This window comes from Perissodus microlepis, chromosome 22 (assembly GCF_051167445.1).
Source record: "Perissodus microlepis isolate ML-2025 ecotype Zambia chromosome 22, ASM5116744v1, whole genome shotgun sequence".
In the NCBI taxonomy this organism is placed as follows: Eukaryota; Metazoa; Chordata; class Actinopteri; order Cichliformes; family Cichlidae; genus Perissodus; species Perissodus microlepis.
The window spans coordinates 24635458-24657160 of record NC_140481.1 but is presented as its reverse complement, the minus strand read 5'-3'; the positions used below and the strand labels follow the sequence as shown (position 1 = coordinate 24657160).

The window sequence follows — 21703 nt, the reverse complement described above, 5'->3', positions numbered from 1 at the left end:
CTCAGCAGAGGATTGGAAATCAGCTTGTGCTGCAGCTCAGATTGTGTAGACACGCCTGAGATTAACACACCATAACTGGCTGAGCACATTTAACATCTGCCAAGTTAAGCTGTTAAAATAAAAATATATGCTGGAGATATGAACACAAGTGTGCAGATAAAGGAAAAGTTTCTTTCTGTTTGGCAGAAAGAGAAGATTATTTAAAAAGACTAATTTTAATGTGTTTGTATCCAGAAGAAACAATTACCACAAAATAAGCATTTTTTTAAAGGTTCATACCACTCAATGAAATTTAGGACAGCGACAGACAAACAGTGCATGATTGTGAAGGTTTATGAAAGAAGTGAATGTTTTGGATTTTATTGAGTGTCAGAATAGTTTGCTGTAACCCTGCAGGTTGTTGTTTCTTTTGTTTTCTGGTATGTGGACTGTGACATGTGGAAATGAAGGAGCAGTTTGTTGTTCGTATGTCTATGCTGGGTTCTTGTTCATTTCATTCTCTTAAACATGTGAAGTTAAATTGATCATTGGTGGTCATCTGAACCCTATAATAATAGAATATGTCCTGTGTGTGTGTTTAATTCTTCTTAAAAGCTTGCAATTAGGGAAATAATAATAATGATAAAAACATAATTGTAACCATCCATTTTTGCTGTTGACCTTTCTCCCCTGCCCTGAAAGTCTTTTTGGGGGGTTAAAAACATGTGGGACAAACCGAGTGTTTGTGTGGGACACGTTAACAGTGGTGGGAGGAAGTCACATCTATTTGATCTAAATGCAACTTTTGCAGCTCTTTTGCTAAGTGAATGCATTAAAACTAAAAGGAAGCTGAGCTGCTTTCTAGCCTGGCAACAGTAATAGAGGATGCACCCAGATTGCCAAATGCATTTATTTATTTTACATTTTTAGCATTTTTTCTGTTCATAATATGTCTAACAACAAAATAGATAACCCCTCTATTTCTCAGAAAATACTGTTGCTTCATTTTCATCACGTTCAACAAAATCTGCAAAGCCCGTGACTTCTTGGCGTTTTAAAGGGCATGGTGCTAGGTGATAATAATAAAAAGCTTTCCCTTCACATGCTCTGGGTAAAAGCCAGACTTTACGTACGTCTTGCATAATCAGTGAAAATGTACGACATTGTCTCGAGATGTGAAAAAGTCGAACGAGGAATAAAAAATGCTGTGTAGCACCACATAAAGCAGGACATGTGGTCACCCTGCACACAGCTTGTGTGATCGTACTACTTCTCGCTTGTGCTACACGTGTTTGTCTTTACCATAAATCTCACACAATTGTAAGAAAGCTGCTTTTCTTTTTACATGCGCACGCGTGTTTTAATACACGTGTACGAGGAACGTAAGCAAGTGTACATTACCCACATGCCCTCTCACTGAGTACAAGTGCAAAGTACACAGCCAGAAGGCTGTTCTCATTCAATGTGCAGATGAGCACACGAGAGAACGAGAAAGCACCACAGGGACAAAGAGCTTGTATCTCAACTGTGTGTCACTTTTTATTGGAACAGAAAAAGCAGGGAGGTCACTGGTACAAAAAAAAAAAAAAGAGAGAGAACGAAGCGATTGTGATGGTGGGTAGTTTTGCAGTGCGGTCACTTGGCGCCGAGGGTGAGCTTCTCCAGGTCATGGATGCCCTCCTTGTCAATCAAACGGACGGTAAAGGAGGGGAGATTCAGGATGAAGCGTTTGTTGAGCTGTGAGAGGGAGAGAGAGCAGACACAGGAGGAAATTTAACAACAAAATAAGATGAAAGGATTTGGGGTGAAGTTACAGAAAACCAAACTTTATTTAAAAAAATAAAAAATAGATGCAGAGAAGCAGGATAAGAAAAGAGGTGAAAAGTGACATAATTTACACTCCAGCTATTTTTACCTCTGTTATATTTAATAATCTATACATGCCACTGTTCAAAAAACTCAAATATCCTGCTGTTTGTATGATGTGAACCTATTAATGTGTCAAGACTGATCAAAGCTCCCAAGTTGCCATAACACGTGAAGCGAGCATTTCGAAGGATTTCAGTACAAGGTGTTAAGTGCATTTCCTCTTTTATTCTGATCTGAAGCCACGAAAATATGCAAAGCTTTAAATATGAATGTTTCTGCAAAGAGAGTTTTAAAATGGGGACGCTGCGTCACAGCTTCGAGTGTGGGCACCAAAACATGGGTTACCAGATCTAATCTAAACCTACGCAGATGTAATAATATGGTCAGAAGCCTCTTCTGTTGTTGAGTTATAGTGCAAACACAACACACAATATTTTCATCTCTTCTTCATTTATGGACGAGAACAAGTGCGGTCACATAAGACAGTTACGAGGATTGTAATAAAATGATTCCCAACCAGTTTTTTACTATGTTTAATTTATTCATGCATAAAATATAACCGTCGATCAGATGTCCAGATATTATAAGTAAATGCACAGACTTCCCTAAGGAAAAAGACTTGACTCATAAATGTGCGACTCATAAAAGTCATCCCCAAAATATGACAGGCTAAACTGATAGTAAGCTTGTGGAATATTTGAATAGTTTCTCTTAAGTCAGTAGAGCAGGTCATCTACTGATCGGAAGGTTGGTGGTTCGATCCCTGGCTCCCCCCAGTCTGCATGCTAAATATCCTTGGGCAAGATATTAACCCTAAGTTGCTCTCTGATGCGTCCATCAGAATATGAATGTGTGTGAATGTTAGTGAGAACTTAAAATTGTAGAACAAAGTGCTTGTTTAAATGGGTGAATGTGGCATGTTGTATTAAGCGCTTTGAGTACTCCAGGAGAGTAGAAAAGCGCTATATAAGAATCAGTCCATTTATATCCTAAGATATCACCACCACAAGATTGGGATGGGCGGATAACCTGGAATCATAATTCCAGGCGCAACACTTAGAGGCCACAGAGGCAAAATAATCAATAATAAGTAAAACAGAAACAGCTTTCTCATGTAAAAACTGGATTATGATAATAAGAGTGATCAAAAGTAAGAATACATTATTTTTTAAGGTAATAGACAGGTGTTTCTGCTTTACCTTTGTGGAACAATACTGACATCTTAAAAAAAAATCTGTCTGTGATCATGTAAGAAATCTCAACTAATCAAATCAGGAGGTGGACAGAGCTTTGGCCTTTCCAGGTTACCGAGCTCGCTGAAATTGTGGACACTGGAACAATCGAAGTAACTAAAAATGTTTTAAGTGTTTTAAAAATGGCCGGCAGTGTGAGCTTTGGGACATTGGCACAGGGGGTAGTACGAGTTGTCTAATGCTACTTTAAATGTTTTTCACACAGAAATTACATCGGGACACTTTCCACAGCTGCCCTTTCTCAGGTGTAATCCACATCAGAGGTATTACAGTCAACTCAAAAACATCTGTCCTTATATTCAGTCTTTTTCAACACAACCATAAGTACGAGGCTGAGACGGCTACATGACTGTGAGTCAAGTGGTTGTACTGTAGTATTCACCACATCGCTTAAATAATCACCAAAAACAGAGTGAAATAAGTAAAAATGTGAAATGAAACAAAAAAACTAACAAGTATATCTACTCTGGAAACAACAAGAAAAATCTAAGAAATAATAATAAGAAATAACTTCACAAAAGTATTATAACTCTGACAGGAAATAGATGCTGTAAATACATGTATGGCTATTAAATACCCGAGTGTATGTGTGGAACTGTCAGACGTTAGTCTTGACATAATAAATATTTGAATAAATATCGGCTTTCTTTTATGCGAATGAAAAAAAACTGCTTCAACTCACTTCTTCAACACACTTCTTCAGCAGATCTACCGCTTCATCCCGACTCAGATCTAGAACAAAAAAAAAAGAAAAAAGAAAATACAGTTTGTGGTGCATCATACAGGGGTCACAGGTTACTTTAACAAACGCTGGAATTAACATAAAAAGTTTGAGCTGTAAGACTGAGGAAAAAAAAGTCATTTATCACCACCAGGAAAAAGTCGTTTATCACCACGCCTCGAGCCAATCTCCTGACCCGAGTGTGAACAAACTCTATAACCTCTGCGGTGATTTCATCATCCTCTCCATTTCTCTGTCTCACAGGAACAATGAGAAGAAGAGAAAACAACAAGATATGAGGCGTCCGTATGCACTGACCTGGTCTGTAGTATCGGTCAAGAATGGAAAGAGTGAGGTAGGCTCCGTAGCCGTGGGCAGCGAAGGGGGCCTTGGCCAGGGAAGACAGGTAGTCCATGTAGTAGAGACCCGGGCCGTCTGTGTCATCATAGCCCGCCAGCAACAGGTTCACGTGGTATGGAGTCTGGAGACGCAGGAGGAGGAGGAGGCAGCCGAGGATTAATATTCAAGTTTATAACCGTGAACAAAACAAACTAAATGTGTTCAGTTTTAAACGCAACACCTCTAGAAACAGGTTCCTACGTGCGATTTAGTTCAGAGCTGCAGGATCAGAAATGTCATAAATCAGTGCTCATGAACACCTGTAGGAAGACTTCACATTCACATTCACCCGTGTGCAGCTCAAAGTTGTGAGAAACCAATGCAGAGACTATAAGCTCAGTTACCTCTGTCAAGGACACTTTATGATTCGTTTAGACTGTCTGATTATTAAAAGATTTATGGGTAAGTCTGGAAGACAGATATGAGATATGATATCATATGATATGAGTTTTAATATTTCTATCATATTTGTTCCCCCTTTTTTAACTTTATTGCTTAAAATTCTTAAAACCAAAGCATCAAAAGGGCGATTGAGTGGTTACTGCGTTTAATCCTTGCTTTTATTGCTCATCCATCGAAATCCTCTGACAAGCCAACTGGATGCATTTATTCAGATACTGGAAAGCTGCTCCAGAAACACTGAAGACACGATACAAGTGTCTTAAGAAGCTTTCTGATATTTTTTTGAGGAGTGAATTTTGAATCCACCAGCTGCAGGCCTCTACTCTCATCGGGCATCACATGAGGTACGATTTTAAACACGGTGCTATGTTTATTGTCTCCATTTAAAAAGTTTACTTCTCTGCTCCAATTAGAGGTGCTAACACTTCCATAGATGATTTTACTCCAGGAGCCAGCTCACAAGATTAAGACGGCACTTGAAAAGTGCAACTTCTCTTTCTCAACTTATCCCAAATAAATTGCTCCTAATTATCGACTTTGATTTTTCCACTTAGCAGAGACGTGGCGTGCTGCACACAGCGGCAACATTAACAAAACATAAGCAGCAGTGTGACAGAGAGAGACACGCTAGCGGACGAGTCAGAGAGCGGCTGTGCAACGGAGGGAGCGGAAAAGGTGATAGTGGGTCACAGGACAGAGGAGCTGAGTGTTTTTGTGTTTAGGGGGGGAAAAAGGAATCAGGGTGTCATCGGCAGTGTGACATCTGCTGGGAGCCAGCGCCCCCCATCCCTACCCCCTCCCTCTGTCTTCATCCCTTCTTTCCCTTGCCCCCCCCCCCACTCCTCCGCCTCCTCCTCCTCTCTCTGCTGCCTTCACCCTGTGCCCTGGAGTAGCGCCAGGGCTCATTAAAAACTTCTAAAGTCGTTTCTCTTGCCCCTACCCCCTCTCTCTTTTCAAATTACATCTTTAACGCTCCCAGCCTCGTCTCCCTTCTCTTCCTCCAAAACACCAACTTTCTATCTTCGCTGTTGCAAGCTCTTGTTTCTCATTTTCAATAGAAAAAAAAATCCCTTTAAACCAGGACTAATTTTTTTGGGAGGGGGTTAAAACAACTTGTGGCCTAAATTCTTGACTGAAGTAGAAGCAGAAGGGTAATGTGTCGCACGAGGAGGAAAATGGGGAGTCTTAACGACAATAAGACTCGCATTACGCCAGGCACCTGCCCTCATGCTTTAATTCATGTCTGAGACAACCTGCTTGTTTCTGTGACTTGTGGGTTGGCGCTGCGTGTGCCATGAGGGCAACGATGATCGCTGCGCTCCCTGTGGGAGCAGGCTTTAATGTGGGTGTATTTTAACGATGGTTTCGAATGCACACACACACACACACTGAGAAAGAGAAATGGTGTTTGCAGGAGTGCACAATGAGCGTGAATCTCAGGATGAATATCTTAATGTGTGTGTGTTTATGTGTGTGTGTTTTAACTCCTATGTGAGCTCGCAAACGCCCCAGTGGCGTCACCCCCGCCCACCAGACAGCTGTCTCACTGGTTACATGTAACAATGATACAGTCTTGGCATCAAAATAACCTTCCCTTTCCCATGTCACCTCGGAGGGAACCAGGCACCTTGTTAACCCTACCACCTGAACTCACACCCCAGTTAATACGCAAACAATACACATCATATGTTTTAATCCTCCCTGCCGTGACTCCTGCTCACAGCCAAGCAAGGCGACTGTTGGGCCATGAGACAAAAGGCTTCACCCGTAACCCCTGCCATCGCCTTAAGCAGACACAAACCTGCTTTAGATGGAGAAACAGCTAGCCAAGAATTACTCCAACACTGCCCCTCCTTTCATAGCTCCAATGTGTAACTTTACAAATTTGGCTTTTGCGAGTGACACAGTAACATGGAAACTGCACATTTTCATTTGCAGGACCAATTTAAGCGTGTGACCTACAGGCTAAAGCATGCACAAAAATTTCAAGAGGCAATAATTAAAAAACAAACAAACCCTGTAAGTATCATCAGAGAGTATAAAAGACACATGTAGCTTTTAGTTCTGAAAGTGAAAAGTAAACAAATGTGAATGTGCTTTAAACTTACGTTCTATCTACTGGCCAGTAGGGGGCGACTCCTCTGACTGCAAACACTTTTAGTTATGTAAAAATCTGTGGTAAAACGGCTGTCCTGTGACCTCAGAGTTTAAGGGCTCAGTTGATAGTTTCAGGTCATACTGACTAAAACGTGAAGTTGATCTAACGGTCACATCTGTCCCTCGCTCTTTGAACACACTCAGCTCGAGGCTTCATCACAGACTTTACAAACTTATGGTTGATTTTACTGTAACTGTAATAATATTCAGGTCTGTAGTCAAGGGATACGTTTTCGGGTTCCTTCTTGTAATCCAAGTTCTACTGACCAATCATGTTTGAGCGGTCTTTACCTGCTTTGAGGTAACGAGTCCACGTGTTTGCTGAACTTCAGTCTCAAAACCATGAGTATTTGTCATAGCAGATCATTAACTGGTCTTTAATTTGTGACGATTGAATCTGGTTAATTAGAATACATTTTAACATATGGAGGTAGTTCCCTCAAACGACTGTCATTTTTCACCTTTTCTACTTCTAATTCAGCCTTAGTCAACAAATGGGCTTAATCCATATCTGGAAATGCCACAGGCTATCTGCTAATTATAATTTTTAGTCTCTCGCTCAGTGTTTTTTGGTTTTAAGAATTTATGTGTGTTCCTTAACAACAACGGCAAACAAACCATTAAAACAAAGTGCTTATATCCCTTATCTGCTATTTAAGGTGGCTGTTCAGGAAGTCGTAAAATATTGGGTGTTTTCCCCAAGTCAGGCCAAGTCAGCAGACTCGACAGCATGTTCCCCAATGTGTCCACCACCTTACTAAAAAAAATAAAATAATCAACAGCTCTAGTGTTTCTCAGTGAGCTTTAAAATGGTTTTTGCTCACATAGAACCAAGTGGGTACCAGCTGGCTATAACCTGAAGACAAATCCGAAGAACAGCCTGGGCAGTGTTACGTTTCTCCAACCAATCAGTCACCACTCAAGACAATGTTTGCATTTCTACCAAAAGTGCTGCAGAGCACTTCAGAAGGTGTACTTCACTCTAAACAATGCCAGGTCTAATAATCAGCCCGCAACAACCACACAAACACGACCGGTATCAATTTGATACCAAGTACATAGAGGGCCAGTATTACTGATAGTGAGGGGAGAACAGTGTGTCACGATTTATGAGATGAATCATCGTCAATTTTGAAATTCTGGACACTTCAATCACCACTAAACCAATGTGATTTTTACTTTCCACAACTTATTAACCAACAAAGCACACCTTTCATGTAAATGTTCTTTAGCCTATAAATAAAATAGACGTGACAGTCAGCACAGAAAGGTTCAGACATCTTTCATAGTGCATGTTTCATTTTGATACTATGAATATTGGGTAGATCTGCTCACCTGTAGTAAAATAACTTCAGAAACACTTGTGGTGTGATTAGAAGATGATCGACCAAATTTTCGTTGGTCACACGGCCTAATAGAAACACCCTTTGTGAGTTCCCAGGGTTAGGCATCATATATCTGACCCTAAACTTCCTAATCCTGTGGCAGTGGTTATTTACAAATGTAGAAACACTTAACTTTTTTTGACTGGTTGATATTGCTCTAGACACACAAACCAGGAAACTTCTGGTAGCTTGCCTACAGATATCTGCATTTTTATAAATACTCCAAAGCCCTAATCTGGCTCTTTCTACCAATTTCCAGTATTTGTGCGATTTAAACTTAGCAAGCTATTTTTTGTAGGCAGGAGAGAGGCATCCGTCTTCTCGTCTAAACCATGAAGAAACTTCTCTGTAGTTGTGAACACAAATTAAGGTCAGGCTTCTAAAAAATCATCACAAAGTCATCCCTAAACACTCCTCTGCCACGTTCCAGCACTTCCCTTCCTGCCATCTCTCCCCCCCTCCCTCCCTTCCCCTTATTTTTGCACCCTGCCCCGGGGCATGTTCTCTTTATTGGCATTTCTCCTCAATCTGCTGTATTAATTGTTCATCTGTGCAGGAGCAGGGGAGCCGCGTGCAATATGGTGCCAGTAATTATTTGTACCCACTGTGTGCCCATGCTTAAAAATATTTTACAAACCCATACGGGGTGAGCTGTAGATCACCACTGCACTGCAGCGATCTAACTGTTGCAGCAGTCTTATAGAAAATGGTAAAAAAATTAACAGACTGAATGTCACCTACTTGTTCAAATGGGACATTTAAGGCTCCTCATCAGCCTCAAAACAGCTTAATGATGTATTTACAAACCTTTTGATGTTCCCTCCATTAAATTAACATCATGTCTTGGCCTGTTGTAGCTACCAGTATCATAAATCCCAATCTGCAGTGTCTTTATCCATGATTGAGGAATTTCCTTCTGTTTCGTCCTGGGACTAAAAACATGTTCCTCCTTAACTTAGTTTGCTTTTGTCGAATAAGCCTGCCTTTTGTTTCTATAAAGCAATAGATCAACCATATTTCCTTCTAACTTTATCATTTTTAGTCACTTTTACTGCAAACAAAAATGGGAAAATTCTTATTTACAAAAGATCTGAACAGCCGGGATCACACATAGCTGTAAATATTAAAAGCAATCTAGAAACTATTTAAGCTAAATCTCACCAAGCCTGACTCTCCTTTACATTCATTAATTGTGACGCGCCAAAACGCAGAAACCGAAATCAGCGAGTGACATCACAGTGTCCATGTCCATCCAGAACAATCCTGGTGATTAATTTGTGATTGATACACAGCATCAAAACAGGATGACAAAAGTGAGTATAAACTGCTGATAAAAGGCACAAGTGGACTGTAAACCACTCCTACATTCCTCATATCAAAGCAGAGCCATCGGATCCTCTCACTGTGTCAGAGGGTCAGGTTTTTCCTTTAATTTGTGACCTGTCTGTGCATCACAGCACATAAAGAGGAACAGCAAAACAAACAGAGGCAAAGCATTCACCCCTGGATCTTTGCTCTACGGTGAGTTTCACACATATCGTTGCTAATATGCATGCAGCAGACCGAGGCCTCAGGTGATTATGCTGCTTTCCCCCCTCCTTTGTCTCCTCTCTATAGCTTGAGTGAACGCAGTACTCCAGAGGTTACCAGGGTTGTTTTTTTTCTATGCAACGGGTTGGTAAGCACATAGTCGTATATGAGCAGGGTTTCAATGTCTCTGCGCCGACATGCTCTGCTGACTTTAGCTAACTATACCTCCCGGAGGTCTGCGGCCACTGGGGAATGACATCTTTCAGACTCAAGGACTCATCTCTAATTTATCCTGCAGGAATAAAGCCATGTGAATTAACAATATACCACTGATTAATTTATCAGCCACTGGTTTTTAACCTAGGGCTCTGGACATGGAAGTGGGATCACAAATTTTTTAGGAGGGTAAAAAGATAATTTAAGGATGGCATAACGAGAAAAAAAATAGCTATACATGATTTAATCATATTAATTAAAATATATTTCAACATATGCAGCATATTCCCTTAGACTCCTGGTATTTTTCACCTTAATCTACATCTAGTTTAGATTTAGTCAACAAATGGGCTCTCGAACCATATATGAGAAATTGGCCTGTAGGATCAAAATAATGTCTATCTTCATATGGTTTTGTGGACGTTAATAACCAAACATTAGAGACACACAACTGGTCATCTGTCGGCACTGAGTTAACACATTAGTCAAGTTTTACCACCAAAAATCAAAGCAAAAATACCAGATTAACAATCCTGACTGATAATTATAGTGGGCAGAAATATCAGCCAAATTTACTGAAGGAAAAATCTGTTTATTTCGTTTTATTTTTTCAGGTAAATGATCCCAAATTCGCTGATTTCAGATAGTCAAATGATATTCAAATTTCCTTTTCTTTCTTAATAACCCGAATTATTTGTTTATACCTATACCTCTGTGAAACTTGACCTTTCCTCTGTATATCACTGTTGATTTTTTTGTTCATCTTAAAAAAAAAAGGCAGATTAAACAGAAAAATTGTTTACAAATAATCAATGACCTGAAGTCCTAAAGTCTTGACATAAACGCTGCATTAACTGCATTGCTCAGATTTATTTTAGGTAGCGATTACTGACCCAAAAATAAACTTCAGGGCCAACACAGAATGGCAATATGTATCATAACATCCACCCAGTAGACTGTTCAAGACTTCAGCCAAGGATCTCTTTCTCGGTTTCACTCTCAAAAAGACAAGACACATTAGTAATTCTACATATACAAGATGTTCTGCGGGGGGATGGGGGGGTGGGTAGCGGCACAAAAAAAACTTGTTTATACAACATAATTTGCAAATGTCCGTGTACTCTGGAGGTTGATGAATGTGAGGAGAGCATAGCTGGAGGAAGGTGTGGGATGCAGAAGAGAAAGTGCTATTGCTTCAGTTTCTGAGCACTCCTGAGAACGCAGCATTACTAAATCCTGCACTCATAATGCCAAATTCATATCCGTGAGGCACAAAAATAACGATACACTTGCAGCTTATGGCAAGACATGAATATAAATGTTATCCCACAACATGCACAACCTTGACTGAATAAAACCATCTCGATCCTATAGGTCCCTCTGTGTGCATGTATATTGTATTTTGTGAGTATGTTGACTCCTACTCCTTCTCGCACTCCAGTCAGTGTGCTGTTGTCTACTGGGTTTAGCTGTTTCCCTCGAGACCTCCACTTCTTCTACTCCTCCTGCTGCTGCTCCTCTGCCCCTATCCCCCGTTCGATGTGTCCCACATTCCCTTCTCTGCCACACTAATTGTTTTTTGTAATTATTTTCACCCTCCTGCTATTGTGACAGGCAGCGGCTACACTACTCTTAACAAATTACTGCATGAGATGCATCGAGGACCATACAGATGTCTTCAGTAGAGAGTTTAAAAAAAGAAAAAAGAAAAAGAACGAAGCTGTGCATGTGTACTGCAGGTTAAAACAAATTACATCATTAGTTTTTAGACTAGTTTGAACTTCAAAGCAACTGTTCAAACCAAATAGCCAAATGTTATGCAGTTCTAGTTCCAGCTACTCAAGTATAATGCTTTCGTTTCATAGGGAAATTCACATTATAAGCTAAATGCATAAAACAAAGATTCAGACATTGCAATCTCTGCAGAAAAATAAACTGTAATTTGACTCAATTCAATTTTATTTATATAGCGCCAAATCACAAAAACTGTTGCCCCAAAGTGCTTTACATTACAAGGTAGGGACCCTACAAAACACATTTTGGCAACAGGGGGAGGAAACACTCCATTTTAACAGGAAGAAACCTTCAGCATCTCCTCTTACTGTACAGAAGCTAAAAGAACTTGACACATTCTCAGGAAAGGTATTGCAATTCACATGTTATTGTAATATGTGAAGTACAGAAAGAAAGTGAAAAGTTTTGCTGTTATCATTTGGCTGTATTGCAAAAACAAAGGAGAATTAAACTCCAATGAGAAGTCCACGACTCTCATCACATCACAGACAGTCATCTCCAGGACAAATAAAATCTGACAACACTGAAAATAAATATGAGCAGTTTGGCTGAAGACCCAACTGTAAATGGAGCACTTTTCTACTCCATATGAGCACTCAAAACACCTCATTCAGCCATTCGTACCCACACTTTCTCTGCCTAAGCACTGTTATAACATTCACAGACCAATGGATGGGAAAACTCGGTTCAGTTTCTTGCCCAACATGCAGATTAAAGACTCCAGGTATCGAATCACCAACCTTATACATGACCTTCTCTACCTCCTCCTACCTACAGCAGGCTATAGTTCGATTAAGTTCTGACCAGTACTGCAGGAGTGATTCTTGTGAACTATGGAAGGACAGGCGAACGGCATGAGCTCATCTGTACTTTGGTTGAATGGGCTACAAATGAACAACCATGAATGAAATCTCAATCTATTAAATGCTATGAGATAATAGCATGTTTTTAGAAAAACAATCAAAACTCGATAAAGAAAAATGATTTTGTTTCTGTAAAATCAAAAAAGTCGCAGTAACTCATGAGAGCAATGTGTGACCTTATCTGATGAGCACCTATTAATTTGCCTGTCATTTCTGACTTTCTGAGAACAAAAATGTAAAGTATGCTCAAGAATATGTTACTTTATTTATAAAACTTTTTAGCTGTGACTAAAACTTCTTTAGGGGGATGTCAGAAATTCCCCTTTGGAGAGACAGGAAAAAAAAAAATCAGGTTTTATAAATCCAAACATATTTCTGTGAAGAGTTAGAGAAGTTTCCACGCATCAAGTATCGAAACAGACATATTTTGGTTTCACGATTTCCCGATCAGGACACTATTTTAACTTTAGGCCAAAGTCTGTAACATTGATGAGTTAAACCCTTTGGCAAATTTTGTTCTTGTCAAAAAGTTTTACTACATCTGTATTAAGGCTTTAAGGACAGGGAAGGCTGTGTGCACGATAAACTGTAAAGCTCTTAAGGCCAATCAGAGAGATGTTTGTCAACTTCTTAAAATGAGAAATAAATGCCCCCCCAACACAAAAGTAAGAGTGTGGGATGCTACCCTCACAGTTAGTTAAACTAATTATTCCTGACTTAATAATGAACAAGCAGGATTATTATGGTTAGTCTTAATATTTAGTTTTGGTTATGTGCAGAATAAAATTTCAGGTAACAGAACTAAAAATAAAACCAGAACTAACTGACATCATATTGTATATGCAAAAAAATACATAAAAATAAAAATACAAAACTTTAATTTAAAAAAAAAAAAAAGGTGTAGGAAAGGTATTTTGTTTTAGTCAATTTGGTATTACAACCTGCATGATGAAGATCTGGTGCATATGGGGAAATTATAATTCGGGTGTGGTAACGTGTAGACCGTTCGTCTACTATTAGAGTGTCTGTTGTCAAGATGGGGGGGGCCATGCCAAAACACAACCAATCTGTGGGCTAGTCATGCTTGTGCTGTTGTTGGTCCATCGCCCAGCCACAGAGAAGATATGATATACGAAATCCCCTCACTATGATCAAGCACTTGGTGACAGTGAGAAGGAAAAAAACCCTTTTAACAGGAAGAAACCTCCAACAGAATCAGGCTCAGGGGGGTCAACCATGTTCCACAACTGGTTTAAGTTGTGAAGTGAAAAGAAGTGAAACCAGGTGCAAGACTGCTGAACAGCTTTAAGCTTAGCTCAGCTGGAGACCTGATGGCTCAGCAGTCATTCCTCTTATATTTCTTTAAAGTCCGCATAGTTGGTGCACTGTAATGTGAATTTTCTGCAGATGAGTCTGTGCAGTCAAGAAAAAAAAGGCAGACAAATGGATGTTGGAGGGACATTTGCAAAAAACTGACTGATGAAATTTATGTCACTGGAACCCAAATGGACCTTAGTGCACTTGCGTTAAGTATTGCCCTGTAATCCCCGCTTTACTCACCAGGCTATCAGGAGGCTGAACTCAGGATTTGTTCATTATATATGGCCCAAAGTGCCACGTATGTCATTGGAATTTAAAATTGAACTTGATAATTGAAGAATGTGAAAAGATAAACTGACTACAGAAGAAAGTGATAAATAGTTTCTCAGGACTCTTAAAAACACATGCAATCTTTCTACAGACTGCATTTAACCCTGACTGAGCTCAAGTGTTCATTCTTCCAATAGCTTGCACTGTGTGCATGAACAGTCTACAGAGGCATCAAGCAAAGCATAGCACAGCGGATACATACAGCATGCATGAAGAATGAGAGTCAGTACCAAAAGCAGATCATTTTCTATGAGAAAGAGCCACTAAACTACTCGGCTAGTCTTTTTTAAAATATTTTAGCTACTAGTAAATTAGTCACCATGAACATTTTTAACACAAAGACAAATAAAATGGTTAATTAACATTAAAAGTGTTAAGGTACTGACACCCCCCCCCCCCAGCTCTATATATTGCAATATAACATCTGCATGAAGTAACACAGATAAAGTAGCAGTAATTTGCGTGTTTCTCAATCTCAGGCTTGGCTGTCTTGTTGTGTAAAAGATGTAATACAAAACTAAAGGTCAAAACCAGAATTTTTTGATAAGACATTCAGCAGATCTGCGTAGTGAGGGTGAGAGACAGGCCTGCAGGCTCAGGTGTTACAGGAAATCTCAGAGGGAGAACCCTCAGTCACCTTTCACAACAAGCTGACAAATGTACCTGGCTCTGTCAAAATGCATCTGCTGGTTTAACATGAGTGTCTCAAGCTGACAATGATACAAACACATGTGCCAACTCAAGTGGGAGTTCATTCCCACCTGAGCCCCTCGGTAATACCACCTCTTCAGCACCACCACAGCACTGCCGTGTCATCAACACACTTAGGGCTTCTGTTACTATGTTTTCATTTTGAGCAAAGAAAATGAATTTCAAGTAGAAACTAAAATACATTTTTAAATTGGATGAGTAAACCTACCTTATATGGTTAGTCTTACTTGAATTAGTTGGTGATTTTATCATTTGTTCCCTTAAGCCAAATGAGATTGCAAATACTGGCAGAAGAGTGTAATTAATTTAAAATAGAAATTAAAATATTTATAGGTATGTTCATTCATTACTCCAGGATGAATATGCTTAATTCAGACAGTGACCACTGGAACTTGGGATTAATTAGCAACTGTTTTGTTAACAGAGAAAATATACAAGGATACTAGTGTTGAGATGATTTGAAAATGGGCAAAAGGGTAGAAGTATACTTGAAGCAAAAAGTAAAATATGGAGGAAGACAGAGAGTCCAAGGCAGAACAAATGCATCTTTGCAAGATGACATATCTGTGGGGAAACTAAGCGAGCTCAGGTTGTTTTCTGTTAGACATGATAGTCATTTGGGCTCAATCACATCTGAAACTAGTGACGAAAAAATGTTTAGCAAAACACCAAATATGATATATGTTGCATTATTTTGCTGATTTCTTTATTTTTGTTTTATCTGCGCTCATTTTTGAAACGTTAAACCCTTAAACCAATTATGATTTTACTCATTAAGACAAAACTTAATGGACTTGTGGAGACTCACCTGCGAAGGATCAGTTACAATGATCAAACTCTGAATAAGCAGAGTGGAGAAAATTTTTCATCTACAAAAGATATCACTTCTTTATGTCTGCATAGTGTGTATGAGGCACCTGAAGTCAAACAATTATCCTGGTTATGATTGTAGTCTCTGCTCTCTAGTCTCAACAGACCACATTTTCCCCGGGGCAAGAGAAAACAGCTCTCACAAAACACAGGTTACGACCACTGCTTTACATCAAGCTCGTGGCTGTGACAGTTAAAAAAAAAATAGCACTTAGGTGAGGCCGCATTCAACAGGGACAAATCATTTTTACAATATCAAACATATAATAATAATAATAATAATAAAAAACGTGTGGATTTCTGATAGACACAAGGTAAAGTAAAAATTTTTTTTCACTTTGTTAATTGTTTTTTAAAATCTTTTTTCTATCCAAACTTATGAACTTGTTCGTGAATTTCACTTTTCTAAGGATCTCTTTTTTCACAAGTCTAAATTGGCACATTAATGGACCCAAAATAGAGAGTGGGGTCCTGATGGTGTGGCATATACTGCTGGAAACTCAACACTTTCCTCCACAGATAAACATCAAGGTGTTGACTTAGTCAACTCAGTGCTTAAAAATGTTTAGCTTCCTTTGACATTTAGGTAATATATTAACTGATCTGCACATTTAAGAAAAAATATCTTCCTAAAGTATTACTTATAACAAACAACTATTAAGTGGATGGACAAGGAACCACAAACTAAAGAAGAATGACTGGTCACTGCAAAAGAAATACAATTAACTAAAACAGACTAAACAAAAACAAAGAAAGACGCGAGAATATTATGATCAAATCTGATTCTACTGATATAATTTGGATTCAAGCGCAACCCTATAGTTTTCAGCATTGAATGACTATATCAGGTAATCTTCACTGTGCCAACAAATGAACAACTCAGACAAAGTTTTTTACTTGGCGAAATAACGAATACACCTATAATTTCAAGCTAATTCTTATATTAAAAGACAATGCTTGAAGCCATTCTTCTTCAATTAAAAAAAAGAAAAAAGCACACAGTAAAATGGACTGTAGTATCTGGGGATGTACAGATCATCTCCATTCCACTCAAGGCCAATGTTGATGTGTAAAATATAAATCTGTCAAAAGTTTGTTCTTACTTGTCTGGTTTCTGTTATGTGCTACTCCCAAACTTCTTCAGTGCGAGAGAAATAAAGAAAACTTCATTATAACAAAAAATTTAAAAATAACTTAAATACTTTACAGTTTTCCAACTCTTTACCACACTGTCTTTGATTAGCCGGTGCAAAAATTAATGAGACACAAAGATTAAAATAAAATTGATCACTTTGACTCTATATCCGTGTAGCCTTACTATATTATTCTTTTTTTTCATAAATATATCAGGACATTTACCCTGCTCCGAAGATAGTCTGCCAGGTTCTTTCGCGTGAAGTTTGCTGCTGCTGCTGGACTGAGCTCATAACCTAAGAAAAAGAAGGCACAAAGCTTTGGATAGAAATGTTTTTAGCAAGCAAACTGGTTTCCCCAAAACATTTTAGAGTTCAACTTAAAACCTATAAGGACCAACAGCATCACAACAATCATGTCTGAGGTTCTTACCGTTCCTCATTTTGTAGAGCTGCACATTCTTCTGGATGTACTCTGCAAACTGCACTGTGTCTCCAGCTTCTCCCACACACAGCAGCAAAATCTTCTCACTGAGCTTAAACATCTTGTCATAGTCTGAAAAAAATATAAGGAAGAACACAAATTCATTAGTCTGTTCCTAAATTGTCTTATAGTTTGTAGTCAAACCTTTATACACACACACACACACACACACACACACACACACACACTAATCATGACCATGGTAACTTTGGGCTATTGATGATTTCTTTGAACTGTTCTTTTTCCAGCATAAAAAGGATTTGACTGACACCACTATTTGGATTGACAAATACTCAGAACAATGAAAAAGCCCAAGAAACTGTAGATTTACACAAGTTAGGAAGATCTCTTGGAGCCATTTCAGAACAACTACAGATTCCAAGATCATCAGTTCAAACAAATGAATGCAAGTACAAGTTGTATGGATGTGTCACCACTTTGCAAACACCTGGGGGAAGACCCAAACTGTCACTTTCAGATGAGAGGAAACTGATTAGGCTGTTCAGGAACCACCAAGGCTCAAGCCAACCTTGAAATTAAAACTGCTGGTGGCACAATGCACAGCGAAGGGTGTTTGCATCACCATGGACTGAGAGGGTGCCCACCAGAAAAGAAGCCCGTGCTCCAAAATTGCTGACCACATGGATCACTCAACGATCAAAGTATTACAGCCAGACAAGACAATAATTTAAATTCTTCAACCTCAACCCAATTTAACAGCTTGCAGGTTGAAGCATCAAGAATTGTGGTCAAAACCCAGTCAGAATTATGCCAGAAGTCTGTTGATGCCTTCCAAAAATATAAGATCAAGGTACAACTTGCTAAGTGAACCAAATACGAAGTAAATTCAAACTTGTTCTCCCAACTCTCATTTTTATATTCATTAAAGACACATGCTGTACAATCATTTCACTCTGCAAAAAGAACAGATCAAACAAATCATTAATAGGCTAAAATTATCCATGGTGAGTGTAAGTAAACTTCCATTTCCACAGTGATACAGTGACTTTCACTTTCGTTGTCAGTAACCTTCTTATGGCAACTCATGCTAAGGTTGCCAACTTTAGTTACGAATGAAATGTAGAGTTGATCTATTAGCTAGGAAAAGGTTATGATAATGCTGAGAAAAAACATCAAACTGCGATAGAAGATATTATTTGCTACTTTACTGTTAGCTTTGCTAGCTCTAGTCACATTCAGTGTGTAGTTACATGTAAATATTTAGCAAAATGAATAAAAAATTGGTTCAAGTAGTACTTATTAGAAGCAGAAAGCCGGTTTAATGCATTTAGAGACTCTAAAATGTAGCTATGTTAGCAAGTCTATCTTAAATAACCGGCTATGCGGCTAACGCTACAAGCTAACGCGTTGTCATACCGTGTTTCATCTGAATGATGCTGCTTGCTGCAACATTATCAGCGGCGACGAGGACAAAATCCGGTCCCTGTATCCCGATTAAATATTCCATTCTGTTGACCTGATACAAGTTGGAGTATTTATATAAAACAGATTAAATTATGAGCAGTCTCTTAGCCTCGCCTGTATGGATTACACAGCAAAAGTTTGTGATAGCCGGCGCACAGTGTTTACGTCACAGTAAAGGAAGCTCGTATTTTCCACGCGACGCGGGCGGGCAATTTGAACGTTCGCTGTAGTTGTGTGCCCTGTGTTGGTTGAGTTACAGTCTGATCTGCTGTAAGAGGGGAACATATCTGGTGTTTCTTCGGGAGACTGTTGGGATGAACGAAGGGACTCCTCGGAGCATAATGACGGACTCTAATAGCATTGACAGCTCGCAGCGGAGACGCTCCCCGCGGCTGAGCTCTCCGCAAGCTCAAAGTGACAACAAAATGGCGCTGCCGTCTCTCGCTGTTAAACGCTCAATCACCGTAAGAAAAATAGCGCCCAGAAAAACAGTCGCGTTATCGGAACAGAACAAGGAGAACACGCCGAGGCCGTCCAGCTCTGAGGGCATCCAGCAGAAAAAGCCGAAGGTCTCCACGCCCGGTCCCGTCCCGGGCCGAGAGAGCAGCTTCTCCTCGGCTAAGAAGAAAAAGGCCACTATGCCTTCACCGATCCTCCCCTCATCACCGCCGCCCGCTTCTCACCCCCCGCAGATGGATCCAGAGGACGCGGTGTGGTCGCAGAAGGTACGCCGATCTTACAGCAGGCTCAGCGAGAAGTCATTCAACAGCCCCGAGTCTCGTGAGACTTTATTCGGCTTTGAGAAGCTGAAAACCCCAGAGGTCCGGAGAGCCGGGGTGTCCAAGTTTGGCCTGGAGGTTTCTGCAGGATCCTTTACAGGACTGAACTCATTCACGTCTTTGCTTGAGGCTGATGACTGCGGTGGTTCAGCTTTCCCCGAGCCGGACCCAGACATCCCCGGAGTGGCTGTGGTGAAGGAGAGGAGGAGGAGGAAGAAGAAGGTCCAGCAGATAGACACCACGGAACTGGACGCTCTGGCTGCAAAGATGAATGCAGAGTTTGAGCAGGCTGAGGAGTTTGAACTGGTCGTGGAGTAAATATTCAAGGGAAAAAAGAAAGACTTGGCAGCATGCTTGTGTTTGTCACAGACATGCATACAAACACTGACTCTGGGAGGACTCTGCTGAAAATGTGCTTTTCTTACTCAAAACATTCAAGTTTTATCTGTTTCTATTTGTTCTTATTGTAAAGTTTGATCATTTTAGAGTTTGTTGTGTTTATTTGTTCCTGTAAATGCTCTTAATGTGATTGCTAGTCATTTTGTGGATGCTTACAGACAGGATAGTTTTTGATGTTATAATGGCCCCAAAGTTACATAAACAAGACCAAAATTAAAATGTTTAGATACATTCACCTGTAGCATAATCAGTCAGGATGCACAAATATATCAGGTTTGTTGACTGGTGCTGGTATTTTTCAAATAAGATGCCTTTCACTGATTTTTATCTGGTGTGTGACCATCGCTTTTACTCTGGCGAGATGTTAAAGGCTTTTAAAACAGTTGTGTTCTTATTATAATCTTATTATGAATATTTCATTATCTCCCATGGCATAAGGGTTGAATAAATAAGAATAAAACAAAGACAAAAAGAATTTTGTGTCACCCTGGAAGCATAATACGGGGGGAGTTAGCCTTCAAAGGGCCAGTTTTCTACCCTGTCGAGTACATTTTTTCTCTTCCACATTTATTGACACAAAGGTTCTATAGCAGTTTCCAATACTCTTGTCCTGAACTGTTTTCTTATGTGTCTTTTCTTGGAAATTTTCATGTAAATAAATGCTAATGCCAGATCTGACGTCTGAGTCAAAGTATAGTTTTTATCCTTTATTTTCCCCAAATTACACACAATATCTTAATTTATAAAACAAAAGAAATAAAAAAGATGACCATCACAGACTAGCAACATTATAAATGGTAATTTCATCTTATTCCAGCTGTAAAATGAATATTACACAGAAATCTGTTTATTTAATCTGTCACTAGTATTTTGTGTTTTGAAATGTGTACTGAGTTATTGCCTGATGATGGCACCCAGGATTAGCCAGCACAGACTAACAAGGTGCTAACCAAGCATGCTGACAGCAAAGAGGTGGTCTCCAGTGGTTATGATGAGGTGAACTGAATGACTGAGTGGGCAAACTGTCTCTATTTAATGAGAGTGGTGGACATTTTTCCTCCAGAGTCTCTTAAAGGAGTGGATAGAGAGGATAATTTGCACTAACAAGGAGCTATGTTGTGAGTAACCAATGCTTCTTGAAAACATGTCAGGATTTGTTGATTTATTTATCACTTAAAAAATGAAGAAGGGTGACGTGAGGAGCTGTAGTAAGTTCAGAGGGATGAAGGTGGTGAGACCAAGATAGTGAAGATATGGGAAAGAGTTGTTGAAGCTATGATCAGTGAGCAGCAGTATAGCCTCATGCTGAGAAAGAGCAATATATGTGAGATGCTTGCTTTAGAGAAGTATAAAAAAGGTTAGAAGGAGCTGTCTGTAGGTTTCTCTGTCATCCAGGTCATGGAGCTCAGAAAGAAAAGCAACTGGACTTCATTAAGATTTGTGAAGACGTTTTATCCAAGAAGCTTCTTCACTTCTAAAACCAAATGGTGGAGAGTCCCAGGTCTTTAAGCCCTAGTGGGAGTTGTATCTTAAGAAGGTCATTGACCAACTATTGATTGTGTGCCTCATCACATGAGCCAACGTGTGAAAAATACTTTCTAGTTAACATTCACACTCCAATGAGCACATCAGAAAGCCACTGGAGTTCAGTATCTTCCCCAAGCATAATTTGGTATGCAGACTG

The 21703-nt window shown here is 39.5% G+C and overlaps 2 protein-coding genes across 2 annotated transcripts; one reads left to right on the top strand and one right to left on the bottom strand.

The window, feature by feature from the left end:
* Window positions 1-1493: 1493 nt before the first annotated feature.
* Window positions 1494-18997, bottom strand: psmb2 (proteasome 20S subunit beta 2). The gene is made up of 6 exons (XM_084919507.1): window positions 18794-18997; window positions 17366-17488; window positions 17159-17229; window positions 4141-4303; window positions 3784-3833; window positions 1494-1716 (listed from the first exon to the last, which is right to left on the bottom strand). Exons 1-6 carry the CDS (start codon window positions 18882-18884, stop codon window positions 1615-1617), a joined length of 600 nt encoding a protein of 199 aa, XP_084775633.1. The 5' UTR covers window positions 18885-18997; the 3' UTR covers window positions 1494-1614.
* A 37-nt stretch (window positions 18998-19034) lies between these two features.
* On the top strand, window positions 19035-20697 carry cdca5 (cell division cycle associated 5). The gene has a single exon (XM_084919506.1). It carries the CDS (start codon window positions 19156-19158, stop codon window positions 19936-19938), a length of 783 nt encoding a protein of 260 aa, XP_084775632.1. The 5' UTR covers window positions 19035-19155; the 3' UTR covers window positions 19939-20697.
* The last annotated feature ends 1006 nt before the right edge of the window (window positions 20698-21703 follow it).

What these genes read in the sequence shown, in the direction of transcription:
- psmb2 (XM_084919507.1), bottom strand. Translation starts at nt 18,884, where the DNA reads ATGGAATATTTAATCGGGATACAGGGACCGGATTTTGTCCTCGTCGCC. An exon ending in GCTCTACAAAATGAGGAACG is followed by an intron (nt 17,230 to 17,365) that starts GTAAGAACCTCA and finishes TCTTTTTCTTAG; the next exon opens with GTTATGAGCTCAGTCCAGCA. An exon ending in TGACCGATACTACAGACCAG is followed by an intron (nt 3,834 to 4,140) that starts GTCAGTGCATAC and finishes TTTTTGTTCTAG; the next exon opens with ATCTGAGTCGGGATGAAGCG.
- cdca5 (XM_084919506.1), top strand. Translation starts at nt 19,156, where the DNA reads ATGAACGAAGGGACTCCTCGGAGCATAATGACGGACTCTAATAGCATT.